General features: G+C 42.1%; 1 protein-coding gene across 1 annotated transcript in view; it reads left to right on the forward strand.

The window, feature by feature from the left end:
- Positions 1 to 308: 308 nt before the first annotated feature.
- LOC139927770 (crystal protein) overlaps positions 309 to 16,352 on the forward strand; it is a 17,967-nt gene continuing 1,923 nt past the window's right edge. The window contains exons 1-7 of the mRNA XM_071920048.2: positions 309 to 800; positions 1,741 to 1,942; positions 3,243 to 3,376; positions 4,643 to 4,770; positions 5,470 to 5,588; positions 6,279 to 6,419; positions 7,360 to 7,532. Coding sequence (XP_071776149.2) covers positions 309 to 800; positions 1,741 to 1,942; positions 3,243 to 3,376; positions 4,643 to 4,770; positions 5,470 to 5,588; positions 6,279 to 6,419; positions 7,360 to 7,532 — 1,389 coding nt within the window. The remainder of the gene's footprint in view (positions 801 to 1,740; positions 1,943 to 3,242; positions 3,377 to 4,642; positions 4,771 to 5,469; positions 5,589 to 6,278; positions 6,420 to 7,359; positions 7,533 to 16,352) is intronic.

The raw sequence follows: 16,352 nt of genomic DNA on the forward strand, positions 1-16,352 counted from the left end.
TAAGCAAAGGAACGACGACTTGTCCCGCATTAGTGGGCCGGCATCACAGAGGCCGGGGCCGGCTGTCATGAGTCTGGGCTACTGGACGGGTCTCAGCCCACAGGCCGCAGACAGAGAGGCTTTTGTCTGATGAATCTCAGCACCCAACTGGCCAAATTAGAGTCACAAGTACGCACAGTCTGTGGCTGAAGCTTTTGGCTTCAGGCTCGGGGGGGAGCAGGTTTTCCATCTCAGCTGGGACACAATTCAAGTCGAAGGATGATCTGAGCGGCGGGGTCTGGGGAAAGAGAAGTGTTTTCTGTCTCAATATGGAGAGCTGGCACTGTTTTCTGCTGCTGTGCACACTGAGTTTAGCGCCGGCCTCTGGGGAGGCGACGAAAAATGATGATGACATCGACCTTGTCAGCTTCCTGAGAAGTATCTCCCCCGGGCTGCTGGTGAGAGACGAGCCCTTCATCATCAACAGAGACTTTGAGGTAAAGTCCCTCCAGCAGCAGGGGCACCCAGAGGTGCTCTCTGCCGCAGGGGGAACCAAGGGCCAGCCAGTCAGTCAGGGTGCGGATGGGATCCCGGACCCCGGTCCTGTGGTGCTAACCAAGGATGGCGTGATCAAGGGGATTACAGTGGATAAGGCCCATATCTTCTATGGGATCCCGTACGCCGACCCGCCTGTCGGGGCGTACCGCTGGAAGCCCCCCCGACCCGTGAGTCCGTGGCCCGGGGTTCATGACGCCTCCTTCCCCCGGGCGGCGTGCATGCAGGGCTGCAGCGGGCCGATTTCAGACGAATGCCCCAGAATGGTAAGGAAGGATATACTGTATGTTACAATGTTGCAACTTTTCAATTATCTCCCATTTTATCATGATATAATCTGCTTTAGCATCTACTTTGCATTTTTGCATTGGTATTTGTCACACAGAGCGACTTACGAGTGCTACAGTAGAATAAACTTCACTTCCTACATCACCAACATTAAAGGAGACCAATAGTACGGAGGTCATGTGTCCTGGAAATAGAGCAGATTCCAGTTTCAGTTACGTAAACATTTCTCAAAGGCAGAGCTGCTCTCGAGGCAGAGATCTTATTGGTTGAGTTAAACCTCAGTGGGCGGAGCCAAAGAAACAGTTTTTCATCGTGTTAGCTAAGTTAGCTAATTGGTTAATTCGAATGGCAAAGATGGAACTCAGGTCAAAATATAAATAAAAAATATAAATGGCAATGACTTTTTTTTTTCATTCCTTCATGAACATGGCATTCATGATGTTGGAAGGTCAGCAGCTAGCTAACTAGCTAACCTAGATAAATTGCATTATTTTCAGCTAGCAGCAGAGCGCTAGACTTAATAGTATTAGCTTCCTCCTCTTACCTCTTGCCTTTTTCACTGAGCTTCAGTCTGATGTTACTTAGCCATAAAAACTATGATAACTCAACCAATGAGATTATTTCTGCCTCCGAGAATTGTTTGTATGATTAGAAGTACAATCTGCAAAAACAGATCTGTAACAAAATGTTCCTGTGACCCTGAATGAACATGTAAGTGAAGGCAGAGAGATATGAGAAATAAGAGCGAAGGAGAACTAGAGATGTGATTCATGAGGAAGAGAGGAACGTTGCCCTGATTTAGGTTTGTCATCTCTGAACTAAACACTAAAACTGAATGAACTGTTGATTTTGGATGAAAGAAAACTGAATGAAAATGGGTTTTTTTTGTCTTATGTGTGCTCTCACCGTCCCCAACAGGTGAGTGAGGACTGTCTGTACCTGAACATCTTCGTGCCTCTGGATGTGAACCTCAGCTCCCCGCTGAAGAGGCCGCTGCCCGTCATGGTCTGGATCCACGGCGGGGATTTCATCGCCGGCTCCGCCTCCAAGCCGCTGTACGACGGACGCTTCATCAGTAACTTCACACACACTGTCGTCGTAAACCTGGAGTACCGGCTGGGTAAGAACATTTGGTAATATATTACTTTACAGTGGCCCTATACCAGTGTAATAACAATGTATTAACCCATGGAAAAGGATTGTAATTACACACTAATACTACTTTACAATGGCCTTATTCCAAAAGCAATTAACCTGTGTATTAGCCAATAAAAAAGTATAAGTAAGTATAAGTACATAGTAATGTTAACGTTACAATTACACTGCATTAATCTGTATATTGACTCTTAGAAAAAAGTACTCTAATTGCACAGTAATATTACTTTACAATGACTTTATTCCAGTCTATTAACTTGTGTATTTACCTTTTGAAAACACTATTCTAGCTAAGTACTCAATACTTTGGTAAAGAATTTCCGTAATACTTAATGTACTTATAAGGGTGTAACAACAGTGGACCCAAACAGTATAAAGTGTCCAAATATAACATACAAAAATAAGTGCTTACAAAAAGAGTTCCAGCACTCATTAATAATAAACTTAAATTATTTAACATTTTGGTCAACGAGAACTGCCCAAATCACAAAAATTTTTGATGGCAAATAATGTATCATCTCACTACATATGATCACTTTAGCATTAAATTAGATACAATATGACATAATTTCAGCAAAGAAGATGGGAAATGGAAATGTTTGAATGTCTGAATAAGAAAATGGGCTGTAGAGACAAGGAGTTTTGCTGGTGGTTGAGTTTGAGTGAGAAATGAATTCAAGAATTTCGAAAATTATGGTCATTAGGGTTAGTAGGGTTTAGTATAAAATCAATGAAAAATCATTCAGTTTGGTCTGCATAGAGTCCTGTTGTGCCAACTGTGTGAAGAGTTTTGAAAAAGTGAACTCAGTATTGAGAAATGCTTGTAACCAATTGTAAAAAAAAAAAAAAAAACTGTGACACACTAGAATTTAGTCCTTGTTTATTCATCTTTTTAAGCTGTGTGTGCAGGAGTACAGGAAGGATGAACTGTTGCATTAGAGTTGGCTTGGTAAAGGCAACAAGCAGGGATCTCATGGAAGTCATTAGTCAATTAGTTAATATGGTGGTGTGTGTATTGTAGAGTGTGTGTGTGTGTGTGTGTGTGTGTGTGTGTGTGTGTGTGTGTGTGTGTGTGAAAGAGAGACAGGGGGATAATGTGAGCATTTCATTATTTTAAATGACTGACTCTGCTGGTAATTACTTTCCTCCAAGACTGAAAGCAGGGCCAGTGATACGTGAACGGTAATTTGCAGCTCGGGGGGAAATGACTGTCCTGCCGTGTCCATTACGCCTCGCCGATCATGTGAATCAATTTATGGTTTCAGGTGCGTTTGGTTTCCTCGTGTCGGGCAAAAAACCCCAAACCTCAGCCACGGGGAATTATGGGATCCTGGACCAGCAGGCGGCGCTGCTCTGGGTCCAACGCAACATCGCAATGTTTGGAGGTGACCCCAGCAAGGCAAGCACACACACACACACACACACACACACACACACCTAGGCTAATTAGCTACAGCATTACACAGTCCCAGGCCCTTTTGAAGTGCTGTATTGAATTAACTTCAAAGAGAAATCTCAACATGGTTACTGTGCCATTTGCTCAGCGTGTTTCTTGACTGACCTTGACATTTCCAGGCAGGAGCGACTCCACTTTTTCACTTTGATAATAAAACCTGCAGGTATATTATGGCTTTTATACAGCAGTTACCAACACATGCACTGTCTGCAAACTTTTCTTCACAGAAGCGCGCATACGTAAGAATAAAAAACGGGATTAAATAGGAAAGATTACTCACTAGCTCCCTGGTTCACACAAGCATTGATTGATTGATTTAATTTTTTATGTGTAAAAAAAAAAAAATCAAGCATGTTAAAGGACTTGGGATGTTACATAGAACCCAGAGGACGGCACATATATTACACAAAACACTTATTTCCAATGTGGTCCTCGATGGAAATAACACATAGCAGACTATTAACTATACAGCAACGTTGACATAGCAACCAATAAAGCTCAGCTATCCAGTCAGTCTTTGACCAATCAGATTGCTTGGCTGAAACTACCAGGCTGATTATATAACATTTACGTCCAACCACGCATAATTCAAATACAGTTACATTTTGTTCCATACTTCTCTCATGGCTGTTAGAGAAAGATGCAAACTTGTGAATAAATAGTCATTCCTGAGACTTGAGGCATGAAACTAACTTTATTTATTAACTGGTGGAGTGGATTCATGATTTCACCAGCAGCTGTAATGCTTCGCTGCCAAAGCAGTTTTAAAAAAAATACTACTACTACACACCTACCAGCCAAAACTGACTTATAGACAGAATTTTGATTCAGGGTTAAAGCTGCACTTAGCAAGATTTTTATGTAAAAAATACACCCGAGAAGAGCGTCCCATCCTTCCTAACTGAGACCCGTAGGTTCGCCCTGTTTGCCCAAATTAAATTCTGGTGTCAGGTATGGTCACTTCTCCGCCGACAAGAAGTGACGAATCAAAACTTGAGAGTGAAACACAAACTGTCTCCTAACCAGCAGCAGAGAGAGCTGGACTCACCAACGTTAGATCCTCTCCTCTCTCGTCTCTTTGGTTTCCTTTGGCTGGTGACTGACCTGACCTCACTGCACAGGATTTCTGGGTATCGAAGTTCAGTTTTCAGACAGTAACCTTTAACACCAAGCCCCCCCCCCCCCCCCCCGTGTGTGTTTTCTCGTCAGGTGACAATATTTGGGGAGAGTGCGGGCGCCCAGTCAGTGAGTCTCCACCTGATGATCCAGAGCAGCAAGCCTCTGTTCAGACAGGCCGTCTTCCAGAGCCTGCCCTTCTCCATCCCGCTCAAGACCAGGTGAGGAACCAGCTTGTGTCCTGAGCTGGTTTACACATGAACCATGAATCTACTAAACGTTAGGGACACTCACTCTTTTTCATGAAGTCCACTGATGAGGTGAATCCAGGTAAAAGCCATCATCCCCTTATTGATTTCCATTATTAAATCTATACCGATCACAAAGGCGGAGATGGAGATAAAGAGAAGCAGACGAGTTACAGGAGGATTTTTAAACTTTGAGACAATTCAGATGTGGATTGTGGGAAACGGGCTGCAACTCAACATCAGGAAGATATAACTAATATTTTAATATTATACATTCAGTGTATTTTTGTGCCTTTTTCTCCACAAAATTGTACTTTTTAAACTTGCATAATCAGTCATACTTTAACTAATGAACATAAGGTAATTTTTCTAAAGTGGGTATATAGTGTTTTGTAATGAAACACTTCAATTTCTTACTTAAATTAAGATGTGACTTTCACAAGCATGGACATGCATTAGAAATGAATCGTTGTTTTCTTAATTCCTGAAAATCTGACTTTATTTTTTGCGATAGATCGACAGCTGTATCCGTTTCCTTCAGCTCTTACTGTAGTCAAACCTTGCAGAGATTTTATATGCTTAAAGATGAGATGAAGCTGAAGTGTGACTCTCTCTCTCTCTCTCTCTCTCTCTCTCTCTCTCTCTCTCTCTCTCTCTCTCTCTCTCTCTCAGGCACGACGCCCTGAAGCTGGGGAAGGACTTTTCCAAACAGGCCAACTGCTCTGTGAGCGACATCGTCTGCCTGCTGTCCCTCTCTCCCCAGGCCGTCCTGGCCGCCCAGCTGAAATCAAGTAGGACACCGAACACCAGCCGACATAAGCTGAACACAGAGCCGCACTGTGGGCCGCTCACACACTTACAAAAGATGGCAATATACAGAACATCATGAAAAACACTATTCTTATCCTGAGCCGGAGCAGATTTGAAAACAAAATCATTGAAAACTGAATAATATGGGACTTTTAACGGGGCAATAAGTGTGGATTTTACTGCATAAAATGACCGTAATATATCTGACAGAGGGTTGATAGGGTTGTTGATCAATACCAATGACTCAACAATTACAATTACTGATCAATACTAATACACAACAATGGAGGACACAACATCTCATCTTAAAAGCCTCGTTCTCAAGCCAAGACAAGCAAATGAAAAGCAGTTTTATTATTCCAGTTTCTATTGGATCTCTGCTCTAATCAGCTAGCTTACTTGTCTCTATTGTGAAAACGTGACTTTATTGTTTGTATCAAGGAGAACAGTTTTATCAGTGTTGTTGTAATTCCTACTGGTCGCCAGTAGAGGTCAGTAAAGGCCATAGATTACTTAATTCCCCTTTGAACTGCACACATTGCAGGCTAAGTTCTATCTTCCATGTTGATGTCTTACTTGCACTTTCTCCCTCCTCTTCCATACATTTCTATCTATCTCTCTCTCTCTCTCTCTCTCTCTCTCTCTCTCTCTCTATCTCCCTCTGATCTCAGGTTCCAAGATCGTGAACCCGTTCAGGTTCCTGGAGGTTTTTGAGACTTGGGGTCCGTACATCGATGGGGAGCTGATCAAGGAGCAGGCGGTCACTGCCTTCCAGAAGGGCCACTGGCAGAAGGAGAAACCAGTGCTGCTCGGTAAGACAGTAGAGACGGGACGATCTGCTCATATATATATAACCTTTATTTAACTAGGAAGTCACATTGAGATTAAAACTTCTTTTACAAGTGAGACCTAGCCAAGACAGGGTCAAATATCAGCATCAAACAATAGGTACAACAAGAATACATTACATAATACAGTGCATAAACAAAAACGAGGCAGCAATATTTAGTCATGTGTTTGTTAGTTGAAGCAACTGCAGCTAACAGTGACCACTTCCATTATTCTCACGATACGATTCGATACGATGTAATAAATAAAAGTTCAGTGACAACAAAGTCTGACTGTGCAGAATTCTGTTTATTTCTGAGACGCAAATCTTTCTAGCGATGCCACTGGCTCGCTAGAATGTAAACAACAATTTAAAAATGGCACTACAAAGTCACAATAATATAATTTGGATGGAGAGCTTGTATATTGAATTTCGATATATCGTTCCATTCCTATAAGACACAGTCTTATCTGTGAGTTTCTAAAATAACAGAAACGTGCTAAAAGATTATGCGATGCAATGAGTCAAGAGGTGAATCTCAACACCATTTGTTGCTTTGTTTAGTCGCAGAAGACAAACTGGTTTTGAAAAACACGTTAGCCGCTAGTCAGCCACGGGAAGGCTTCGGCTCCCTATACTGTATCGAAAAGAGACTATATACTACTTTTATTACTTTACTTTTTTTATTTTTTGGGCATTTTTGCCTTTCTTAGACAGTTGTAAGTAGAGAGAGACAGGAAAGATTGGGAGAGGAATGCGACAAACATTCTGGACCGGATTCGTTTACACGGTTCACGCCTTCGACCGCTGAGCCACTACTCACTTTACCGTTTATACTTTTAGTTTACTTCATGATTCGGACTATTTTTCTCACAGCATAGAAGTCCGTTTCCGATCCTGTTCTCTTGTCTTCTGTCCTCCAGGTACGACCTCAGAGGAAGGGGTGATCTTTGTGTACGGCGTCTTCACCAAACCGGTGTCGGCGGTGGAGTGCACCGTCTACACCACGGCCATCTTCAAGCAGCACGCCCTGCGCGTCCTGCACAAGTACCTGCCGCTCTACAAGGACGCCGACCGCCGGGACATGCTGGCTCAGGTAGGAAGACCTGGAGCCCAACTCAGATTTTCAGTTTAGATCTTTAGATGACGCCTTTATCTGAAGCCACTTACAGTGAGTGTTCAAGTCGTACAAACACTCAGACAAAATCAAATTGGAACTGCGTCTCCATTAAACATCTTTAATCAAAAATATACAGAAATAGAGGAAAATCTGAATTTCTATAATGGTAATACTTAAAAAACACAGAAAAAGTAGCTAATGCTGTTTGCTTTTGTAGAGTAGATTAGACACACATTGGAAAAAAGGGGTTTTCTTCTGATTTATTCAAAGCTTGTTCATTATTTCTGACTGATTTCTGATTTCCATCTCCCCTCCAAACCACAATGTATTTTATTTTGTTCACGTCTTGTCGCCAGTGAGGTCGATTTGTAAGAACAAACGATACCAGAAAATGTCAGACATGAACTAAAAACAGGGCTAATGAAAAGTAAAACAGCCAAACACAGCAGAAATAAAACAGGTAAAAAGCCAAGACTGTCTGTAAAAATGCATTTTAAGAGGAGATTTAAAAGACGACACTGCTCCATGGTCTTGAGTTTTCCAAAGACTGAGTAGCCCGGATAGTGAAGATCAACAACTCACATTAGAGTACAATTTGCCTTTATTTGCTCTGCTGCAGGAAACGGTCTAATTTAAGCACAGAGACAATATATAGAGTTCACGGAAATGACATTTACAGTTCGCAGAAGGCTTGTTTGCTTCATCTAATTTGATCAGATTCACAGAAATTCACCGCTGATACACTTTGTGTTGCGTTTCACATTTCCTCCGTTTGATGTGGCTTCGTCTTCTCATCCTCAGCTATCTGATGCCGCGTCAGTTCCCCGAAATTTATATCTTGCCTACCAGAAGCATCCAATTTACGAGGAAAAGCGAATGTGGGAAACATCTTTGTGGGATGAACGCACCGTCTGTGTTCAGTAACGATAAAGCGAATTATGTAAGAGAGAGGGGAAATATATGATGCACAGATAGGCGGTTTCTTTTATGTTCCACGTTTTCACTGAAAGCATCTGTCATTATTTGAAGAGCTTTGTTCCAAAATAAGAGATCCTGTTTACAAAATAGCTCTGTTTTTGAGAATGGAATCATCTGTGTGTTTCGAAATATCGACTGATGAATTTCGAAGTTTTGTTTCGGAAATGAAACCGTTCATTTATTCAAACGCGTTGCTGCCGTGTTGGAAGAAAACCTTGGGACTCCTGTTTGTTTGTTTTTTTACTGTTTTTACTTGAAGGTTTACCTGCTTCCCATGAAACACTTTCAAAACCAAATCAAAAAGTCATGGTTGTCAATCTGAAAATAGGGCTGTTTGTCTGAATTCATAAAAGCAGAGTTTTCATCTGACAGCAGCAATAAATGGTAAAATAGAGATCTGCATGTATGATCTACCCCAGTGCCTGAAATGGGCCGGTACTCCTGATTTTTGTCCACATGAGTACCCTTACTTCTTATTGTGTACCGGCACTTCTATTTTCTGTCCACATGAAGAAATTCATGGTAATCAAACGCCAATATGTCCAATCAACACTACTGGTCAGGTGCCGATAGAGAGAGAAAAGAAAATAGAGGATGTGCAAGCACAAATAAAAGCTATGTTATTGTGCCAAGGAGGAATAAATGTACGTAAAAAGTTACATAATGCTAGTTTTCTTATATCATGACTGTCAACAACAAAAGGTCAATATTGCTTTGTTGCCACTACCTCCAAAAAGCACAGGCAGCTCTGTCCGTCAGTTATATAAAGACAATATTGGCCTCTGTCTATTTGCATCAGTCTTCTGTATGCTTGTAAGTATGTAATCTTTCTCTGATGTAATCTTTCTCTGATATTATTACAGCACTAACCCAGCACATTTGTTGATTTTTTTAAAAATGGCAAGGTAGGTTAGGACTAGTTGTTTTGCAGCTAAAACTGACTGCAGTCTTGTTTCATTTTCAGTTGGTTTTATTGTAGCATATATGCAATATTATATTTGTATGTAATGAAATGCATACAAAAATACATTTGAAGTGGGATATATTACCAAGATATGCGTATAAATATAAATATGTCCAAGACACATGCGTTGCTCATGTCATGCAACTGCTGAATTAGGGTACTGGCACCTTTTTTGGTCCAATTCAGGCACTGATCTACCCAATCTGCCAGTCATGGGAATGCAAGTGGAACAGTCACAGTGTTTCTGGGTCACTGAGCCGCAAGCAATGACATTCTCTCACGCTCACAGGCTGAAAAGTGAACATTGGCACACCGTCACACACACACACACACACACACACGCACCGATAAGCACCCAGTCAGTGGTTTTTTGCGAGGCGGGTGGTCATGCCTGCATCGATTCCCCCACCCGGCCGCGGGACCCAGCTGTCCCGATTCAGCGTCTAACGAGTCCGACGGGGGAACCTGAAAACATCTGAAAGCTCTCTCCTCCACTCCTCTCTTTCACTCTCGTTTCGTTCATTAGATCGTTCAGATTAAGGGAAGACATTCCTGTCACGTGTTGGTCTGCATTTCCTCAAAGATTTGTGTTGACTAATAATAATATAAAAATAAACTTTATTTATATAGCACTTTTCAAGTTACAAAGTGCTTCACAGTGAAAAAAACTACAACATGGGTTACAAAAAATAGAGTAATATCAATATCATATATATAAGACAGAGGTGGGGACTCGAGTCACAATTTGAATAGCTTGAGACTTGACTTGATGCATGAAGAGAAGACTTGAGACTTGACTTGACTTGGGTTCTGGTGACTTGGGACTTGACTTTGACTTGTACTTTGATGACTTGAAAAGGTTTCTAAAGTCTTGACTTGAGATCTTGTGTTTGTGTAAATGACTTAGATTGAAAGTGATGAGATTTGTTCCAGCAGACGACTGAATTTAAATTCTGTTTTTATGAATTTGTATGGAATGATTGAATTTATTGAAGTTGAAATTGATTATAGAAATCAAACTCATGATGCTCTTACCAAGTTTTTATCCTATTAAAACCATATTGCATTGAAAAGTCCTAGATATTTAGTTTTCTTTAAGATATTAAATTGATACTGGACTCTTGATTTGTTCTGACTTGACTTGCTGTTCTACATTTAGACTTGAGACTTGACATTAATGACTTGGACTTGACTTGGTAATCTACATTTAGACTTGGGACTTGACTTGAGACTTGTGCCTCAAGACTTGAGAGTGACTTGGGAATCGAGTTTGACTTGGTCACACCTCTGATATAAGAAAATAAAGACAAAGGCTACATGTAAAATGAGACACTAGGAAAAAGTACCAAAATGTTTACTACCTGGCTGGAGAGCTTTTGTTTCTTCAATAATAATGTGAAACTTTATTGATCCCAGTAGGGAAATTCTCTCTTCTCTTTGCCCCCCGCCCTCCACAGGGAGGTCAGAGGTCAGAGGTCAGAGGTCAGCTTCACTGCTGACACTAGAGATTTGAACCCAGCTCCTCTAACCACTAGGCAAACCCTGCCACCCCCAAATTAGTGTCATCTTGTTTAAAAGATCATCATCGTCCCTCTGTCATCATCATCATCATACAACAGGTTTACTCTTCAGCTCTTCAAAGCGCAGCGCCCATCTTCTGCCCATAGAGGGAGCTACAACTCTAGTTTCTCCCAAGGCTCCTGGACTAGAACTACAAGCCATTTTTCTCCTCCATCCATCATTTGTATGGGCAGGCATGCGGACCACCTGCCGTCGGGGGGGGGGGATTGTCTGCTTGAGATGCAGCCTCACTCCTCCGGCTCAGAGGAGGCTCCTCAGTCATGAACACCTACAGAGACAGGAAGGATCAGCCGGCAGAACCAGAAGATACAGAAGAAGACAGAGTGAAGAAGAAGAAGATTAGCTCGGTGCTTGGTGTGTTTTTTTTTCTACTGGTATTTAACAAGAGATCGTTTAAAGGTGCTGCTGTGGAGGAATAACACAAAAATCTATTAGCTTTAGTAACAATTTTAATCCTTAAAGAAACAAAACAACATAATCATTAGTAATGATCACACCATGTAATCATACACAATGGTATTCTTATTTGATCAAGAAATCACCACATCTACCTAACAAAATCTATTTGCTTTAGTAAAATTATGTTGTTTTGTTTCTTTAAAGATTAAAATTGTTACAAAAGCGAATAGATTTTGTGTTTTTTTTTTTTTTAGACGTTGAATAGATATTGATATGACAGTCTGCACTGTTGAAAACCCATTTAAACATAACGGCAAAATGAAAGGTGCGATGACGTCCGTCCTGCATCGTTCTGTGAATCTGTGATCTAAATAGAGCTGGAATCAGATTAGATTAAATTAGATTAGAAAAATGTTCATGTCCTCATTGAGGCAATTTGTTTTTGTTTTGCAGCTTAAAAATAGTTTCAGCAGACAAAACTTTGGCAAACACTCATATCACAAGGTGAAAGTAGAATCACCACTTAAAATAAAATGCATTCTGTGCAATAATAGGACAGTTTCAGAGTTTCAGTGCTTTGTTGTCAACAATCCTCAGATGACACGCACATATCAAGATAAAGTACATACAATATAACATGTACATGTCTGGATAAAGTGCGTACTGTGAGCCTGAGCCCGACTAGAACCAAAATTTTACTGCACACACCAGTATAACTACAGTAAAACTAGAGTATGTAGAGTAAAACTACAAGCTTACTCGCAGCTGTTTTTACCAAAACTATTGCTGTATTAAATTGAAGGTACAAATGCATTAGACTTACTTAAGCCCACTTTTAAAGATCAGTGTGAACTCAGGACTGAACCCTCAGCCTGGGTCCCATCAGGCTCCGGTTTAGATTACAAACTCTAGACCTAAATATCTTTCTGACGCCAATTCAAAACACTTTCCAAAGCTGTTTTAATATGAATTTTTACTTTGCCTCCTGCATATTGCCATCTATGAAATAGTTGCTGGGTTTGTATAATTACCATAAACAAATGAGATGATGGTCGAGACGATCGGTCGCCTCTATCTCACTCAGCTAGTGGTATTGTTAGTGCTAGTGTTTACTCAAAATTGAGACCACATTTCCCATAAAACCCGTTGATTCCTGTCGTAAAGAGGATGTTGCTACTTGCTCCTCCCCCTCCCTGGTGTCTCTCTGTGTGTGTGTTTGTTTTCTCTTTCTCTTTACTGAAGACGATCAAACATGTTGGAAGTGATTTCTCCATCTTCCTTTCCCTCCTTCCACCATCTGCTGCCAGAAACTCTTTCAGCTTTAGCTCCGTTTGCTCTGGAAGAACAGAACCTCTTCCTGTTTCGTGCCGTAAAGCGATCCAGCAGATTTCCCTCCAGATCCACCAGGTGGAGAAACTATGGAGGATGCAGAGTAGAGGCTGACAGAGGCTGACAGTCTCCTCCATGATAGTCTGGTTTGTTTACGGTAATCACACTAATGTCTAAAATTGAATGAAGTGATGATTTATTGATGTTAAAGTGCTATATGTAGCACCTTTAAGAATGACTGCTTCTGAGTTACGAAAACAGATCTAGTATTTGGCCACAATTGCTCTGTTACCAGACAGTTATTGATGTTTAGAGCCACAAAAGAGCCAAAAATAAAAGCCCTGTTCTGTTGAAATAAAGGGAGAAGACGCTCTTACTTCTAAGCCCACAGGTAATGAGGAGACGTTTCTGTAAGCCCGCTGGATTCCTCTTCCTTATCTCACCTGCAACAAATTAGAAAATGTTCTCTTCTTTCTGTATGTTTCTTATCATTTGATTTCATCGCCGTGTATTTTATAGTTTCTTTGCTGTGTGTGTGTGTTATCGCTTCGCAAATAAACTAAACACAAACAGAGGCCCAGAAGATGAAGGAAGCCTCCAGCAGTTTTCCGGCGCTCGGTGTGAGCCGGCGGCCGGGGGGGGGGGGCGGGGGCTGCGGGGGGTCAGGAGGTGACGCTGCCAGACTGGTTTTAGTATTCAGGCACAGTTCACGGTGCAGATGTGAGTCGCTGGAGTGGCGAACGCTGCCCAACCCCTCCTCCCACCTCCCCCCCCCCCCCCCCCCCCTCATGAAAGGGCAGTCCTCCAGGGGACCAGGGGGGTTGGGGGGGGTTAGGGGGGGTCCGCACAAATGTCAAGCGGTCCGTCACCGAGGCTGATGTGGAGAGCTGAGCGTTCTGCCTGCTGTCACACACAGAGGTGGAGACGGAGGTGGAGACGGAGGTGGAGAGGGAGGTGGGGAGGGAGGTGGAGAGGGAGGTGGAGAGGGAGGTGGAGACGGAGGTGGAGAAGGAGGTGGAGACGGAGGTGGAGAGGGAGGTGGAGAGGGAGGTGGAGACGGAGGTGGAGAGGGAGGTGGAGACGGAGGTGGAGAGGTGTAAAGAGACGGAGCTGCAGACAGTGGCAGAGCAGTGGAGGGTGGAAGGGCTACTGGGAGTTTTTTCTCTGCAGTAATACAACACACACACACACACACACACACACACACACACACACACACACACACACACACACACACATTCTCTCTTTCCTCAGCCTCCTTACTTTCTCTCTCTGAACACACACATATCATCAGCAACACCACACACACGCTCCTCCTCCTTCTCTGGCTCTATAAAAATCCTCCCTCTGAACGTTCTTTACAGAACCAAAAACCAGCTGAAGACCTGATGACTCAGGGTGTTTCAGCAGCAGGACGGCCTCCTCTAGTTGTTTTCAATGTGAGTCAAGTGTTTTGCTGCTGTTGTCTTGCTTGGTGCGTTTTTGGAAAAGCGCCTGGAGCGCCGCAAGTTGAAAAAACGTTCGACTCAGAGCAGAAAGGCATCCTGTGTCAGTTTCTTCCGCTACTGTCCAATTGGATCAACAGAGAGGCGGGGCTTCTGCTGTGACTCTTGTAAACAATAAACATGGCGGATCAGCCGGAGCTTTAGGACTTCACAAACCAGAGTGACCACGATCTAAACAGAAAGCAGCAGCCTGGAGGCAAATTAGTGCTGCGCTCAAAATTTAAAAATGAATTTTTATTGTTTATAATAATTGTCAAATTTAGGTAGAACACGTGAACTTTACTCTAGCTAGCAACAGCTGGTTGATTGACAGCTGATTCTGTCTTTTTTCCTCCATCTCTGTCCCTCAGCCTCACTGTGGTGTTTCTGCACTGCTCTTCCCACAGATCACCTGTCAATCAAACAGTGTGGGCGGAGCTTGGATTCATGGTGGCTATCACTGCTCATGCTAACTACCCAGTTCTTCTTCTTCTGTTGATTCCAAACAAACCGGAAACAGAGAACGCATCACTTCCTGTGCGGCAGAGGATTTTTCCCAGTTTAGAACAGACAATGGAAAAGCTTTATAAACTGGATATAGGTTAGATCACTTATATCAATCAGAGATAGAGTAGCCAAACAGACATTTATTAATGTGAAAATGTCATGGATTGTCACTTTAAGAGTGACAGGAGAGGAAATGTGGGTGAGGGAAGGAGAGAGCAGAGGAAACACAGTGAGGAAACACCACAACACTGTATCTGAATACACATGGTACACATTATATAACTTCATTTACACCTCTGCTGGATATACAGTGTGTGTGTGTGTGTGTGTGTGTGTGTGTGTTTGAGAGAGAGTTCCTGCATATATGTGTGTGCCTGTGAGAGAGAGACATCCTTGTGTGTGTGTGTCTGTGAAAATGTCTGTGCGCAAATGTATATGTGTGTATGTGTATGAGTGTGTACAAAAGTGTGTGTGTGCACAAATGTGTACGTGTGTGCAAATGTGTGCATGTACAAATGTGTGTGCGTGCACATGTGTCTGTGTGCAAAAAGAGTGTGTGTGTGTGTGTCTGAGACAGAAAGTACATGCATTACCGTGTGTGTGTTGTGTCTGTGTGTGTGTGTGCATGTGTGTGTGTGTCGGCTGGATGTCTGTCGGTCAGGCTCCTACAATCAGCCTGGATGTTTTCAGGTGTCAGAGGTGTGTGTGTGTGTGTGTGTGTGTGTGTGTGTGTGTGTGTGTGTGTGGTGTTCGCCCTTGTTGCTGCTGAACAGACACACTGGTTTCCAGGTAACAGGCGCTGGAAAATACTCAAATACTCTTCCTTCAGTTTCTTCTTCTCCTCTGCAGCCAGCAGACAGCAGCTCCTCCTGCTCTCTGTCACTGATTACTGAGTTCTGTTCGTTTTTATTTTTATAAAAACGCTGCAGAAACTAAAAGGTAGTAACGGTTTATGTTTGTTTAGGAAATGAGGCTAGAGTCAGTGTTTCCTTCAAATCACTTCTCATTATTTGTTTTAAATCTTGTGTTCTTGCCTCATGCTTTTCTATTAGTGTCTGTCTTCTGTATTGCTGTCCGTCTTTTTTGAGTTGTTTCTCTTGTTTTCTGTAAAGCACTTTGTAAACTCTATTTTTAGAAGTGCCATACAAATAAGGTTTATTGATGTTTATTATTGTTGTTTGTCTTCCAGGTTTGATTTTCGGACAATAGCACGCAAACGCAACGCTGTTTAAACGTCTTGGAGCGCATGAACGCAGCATGACAGTGTGTCTGCGGGTCCTTAAAAACGTCTGGAAAAGTCTTCTATAAGATCTATCTAAATTTAAGGTTTTAAAAGTATTAGAAAGTCTTAATTACAAGCATGTTATGTTTTCATCATGCAGCAAGAGGTTTCTTTGCGCTGCAGGTTCACTTTTAGATTAATACAGAACAAGGTTATTCGTACAATATGCATCATATCTGCTTTACTGAACACAACCGGAGTTCATGTCCTTTACCAAATAATTTCCTCTTGCCCTTTTCCTTGTACAGAATTTTCATTAGCTATGTTCAATC

This window comes from Centroberyx gerrardi, chromosome 24, assembly GCF_048128805.1.
Source record: "Centroberyx gerrardi isolate f3 chromosome 24, fCenGer3.hap1.cur.20231027, whole genome shotgun sequence".
Taxonomy (NCBI): Eukaryota; Metazoa; Chordata; class Actinopteri; order Beryciformes; family Berycidae; genus Centroberyx; species Centroberyx gerrardi.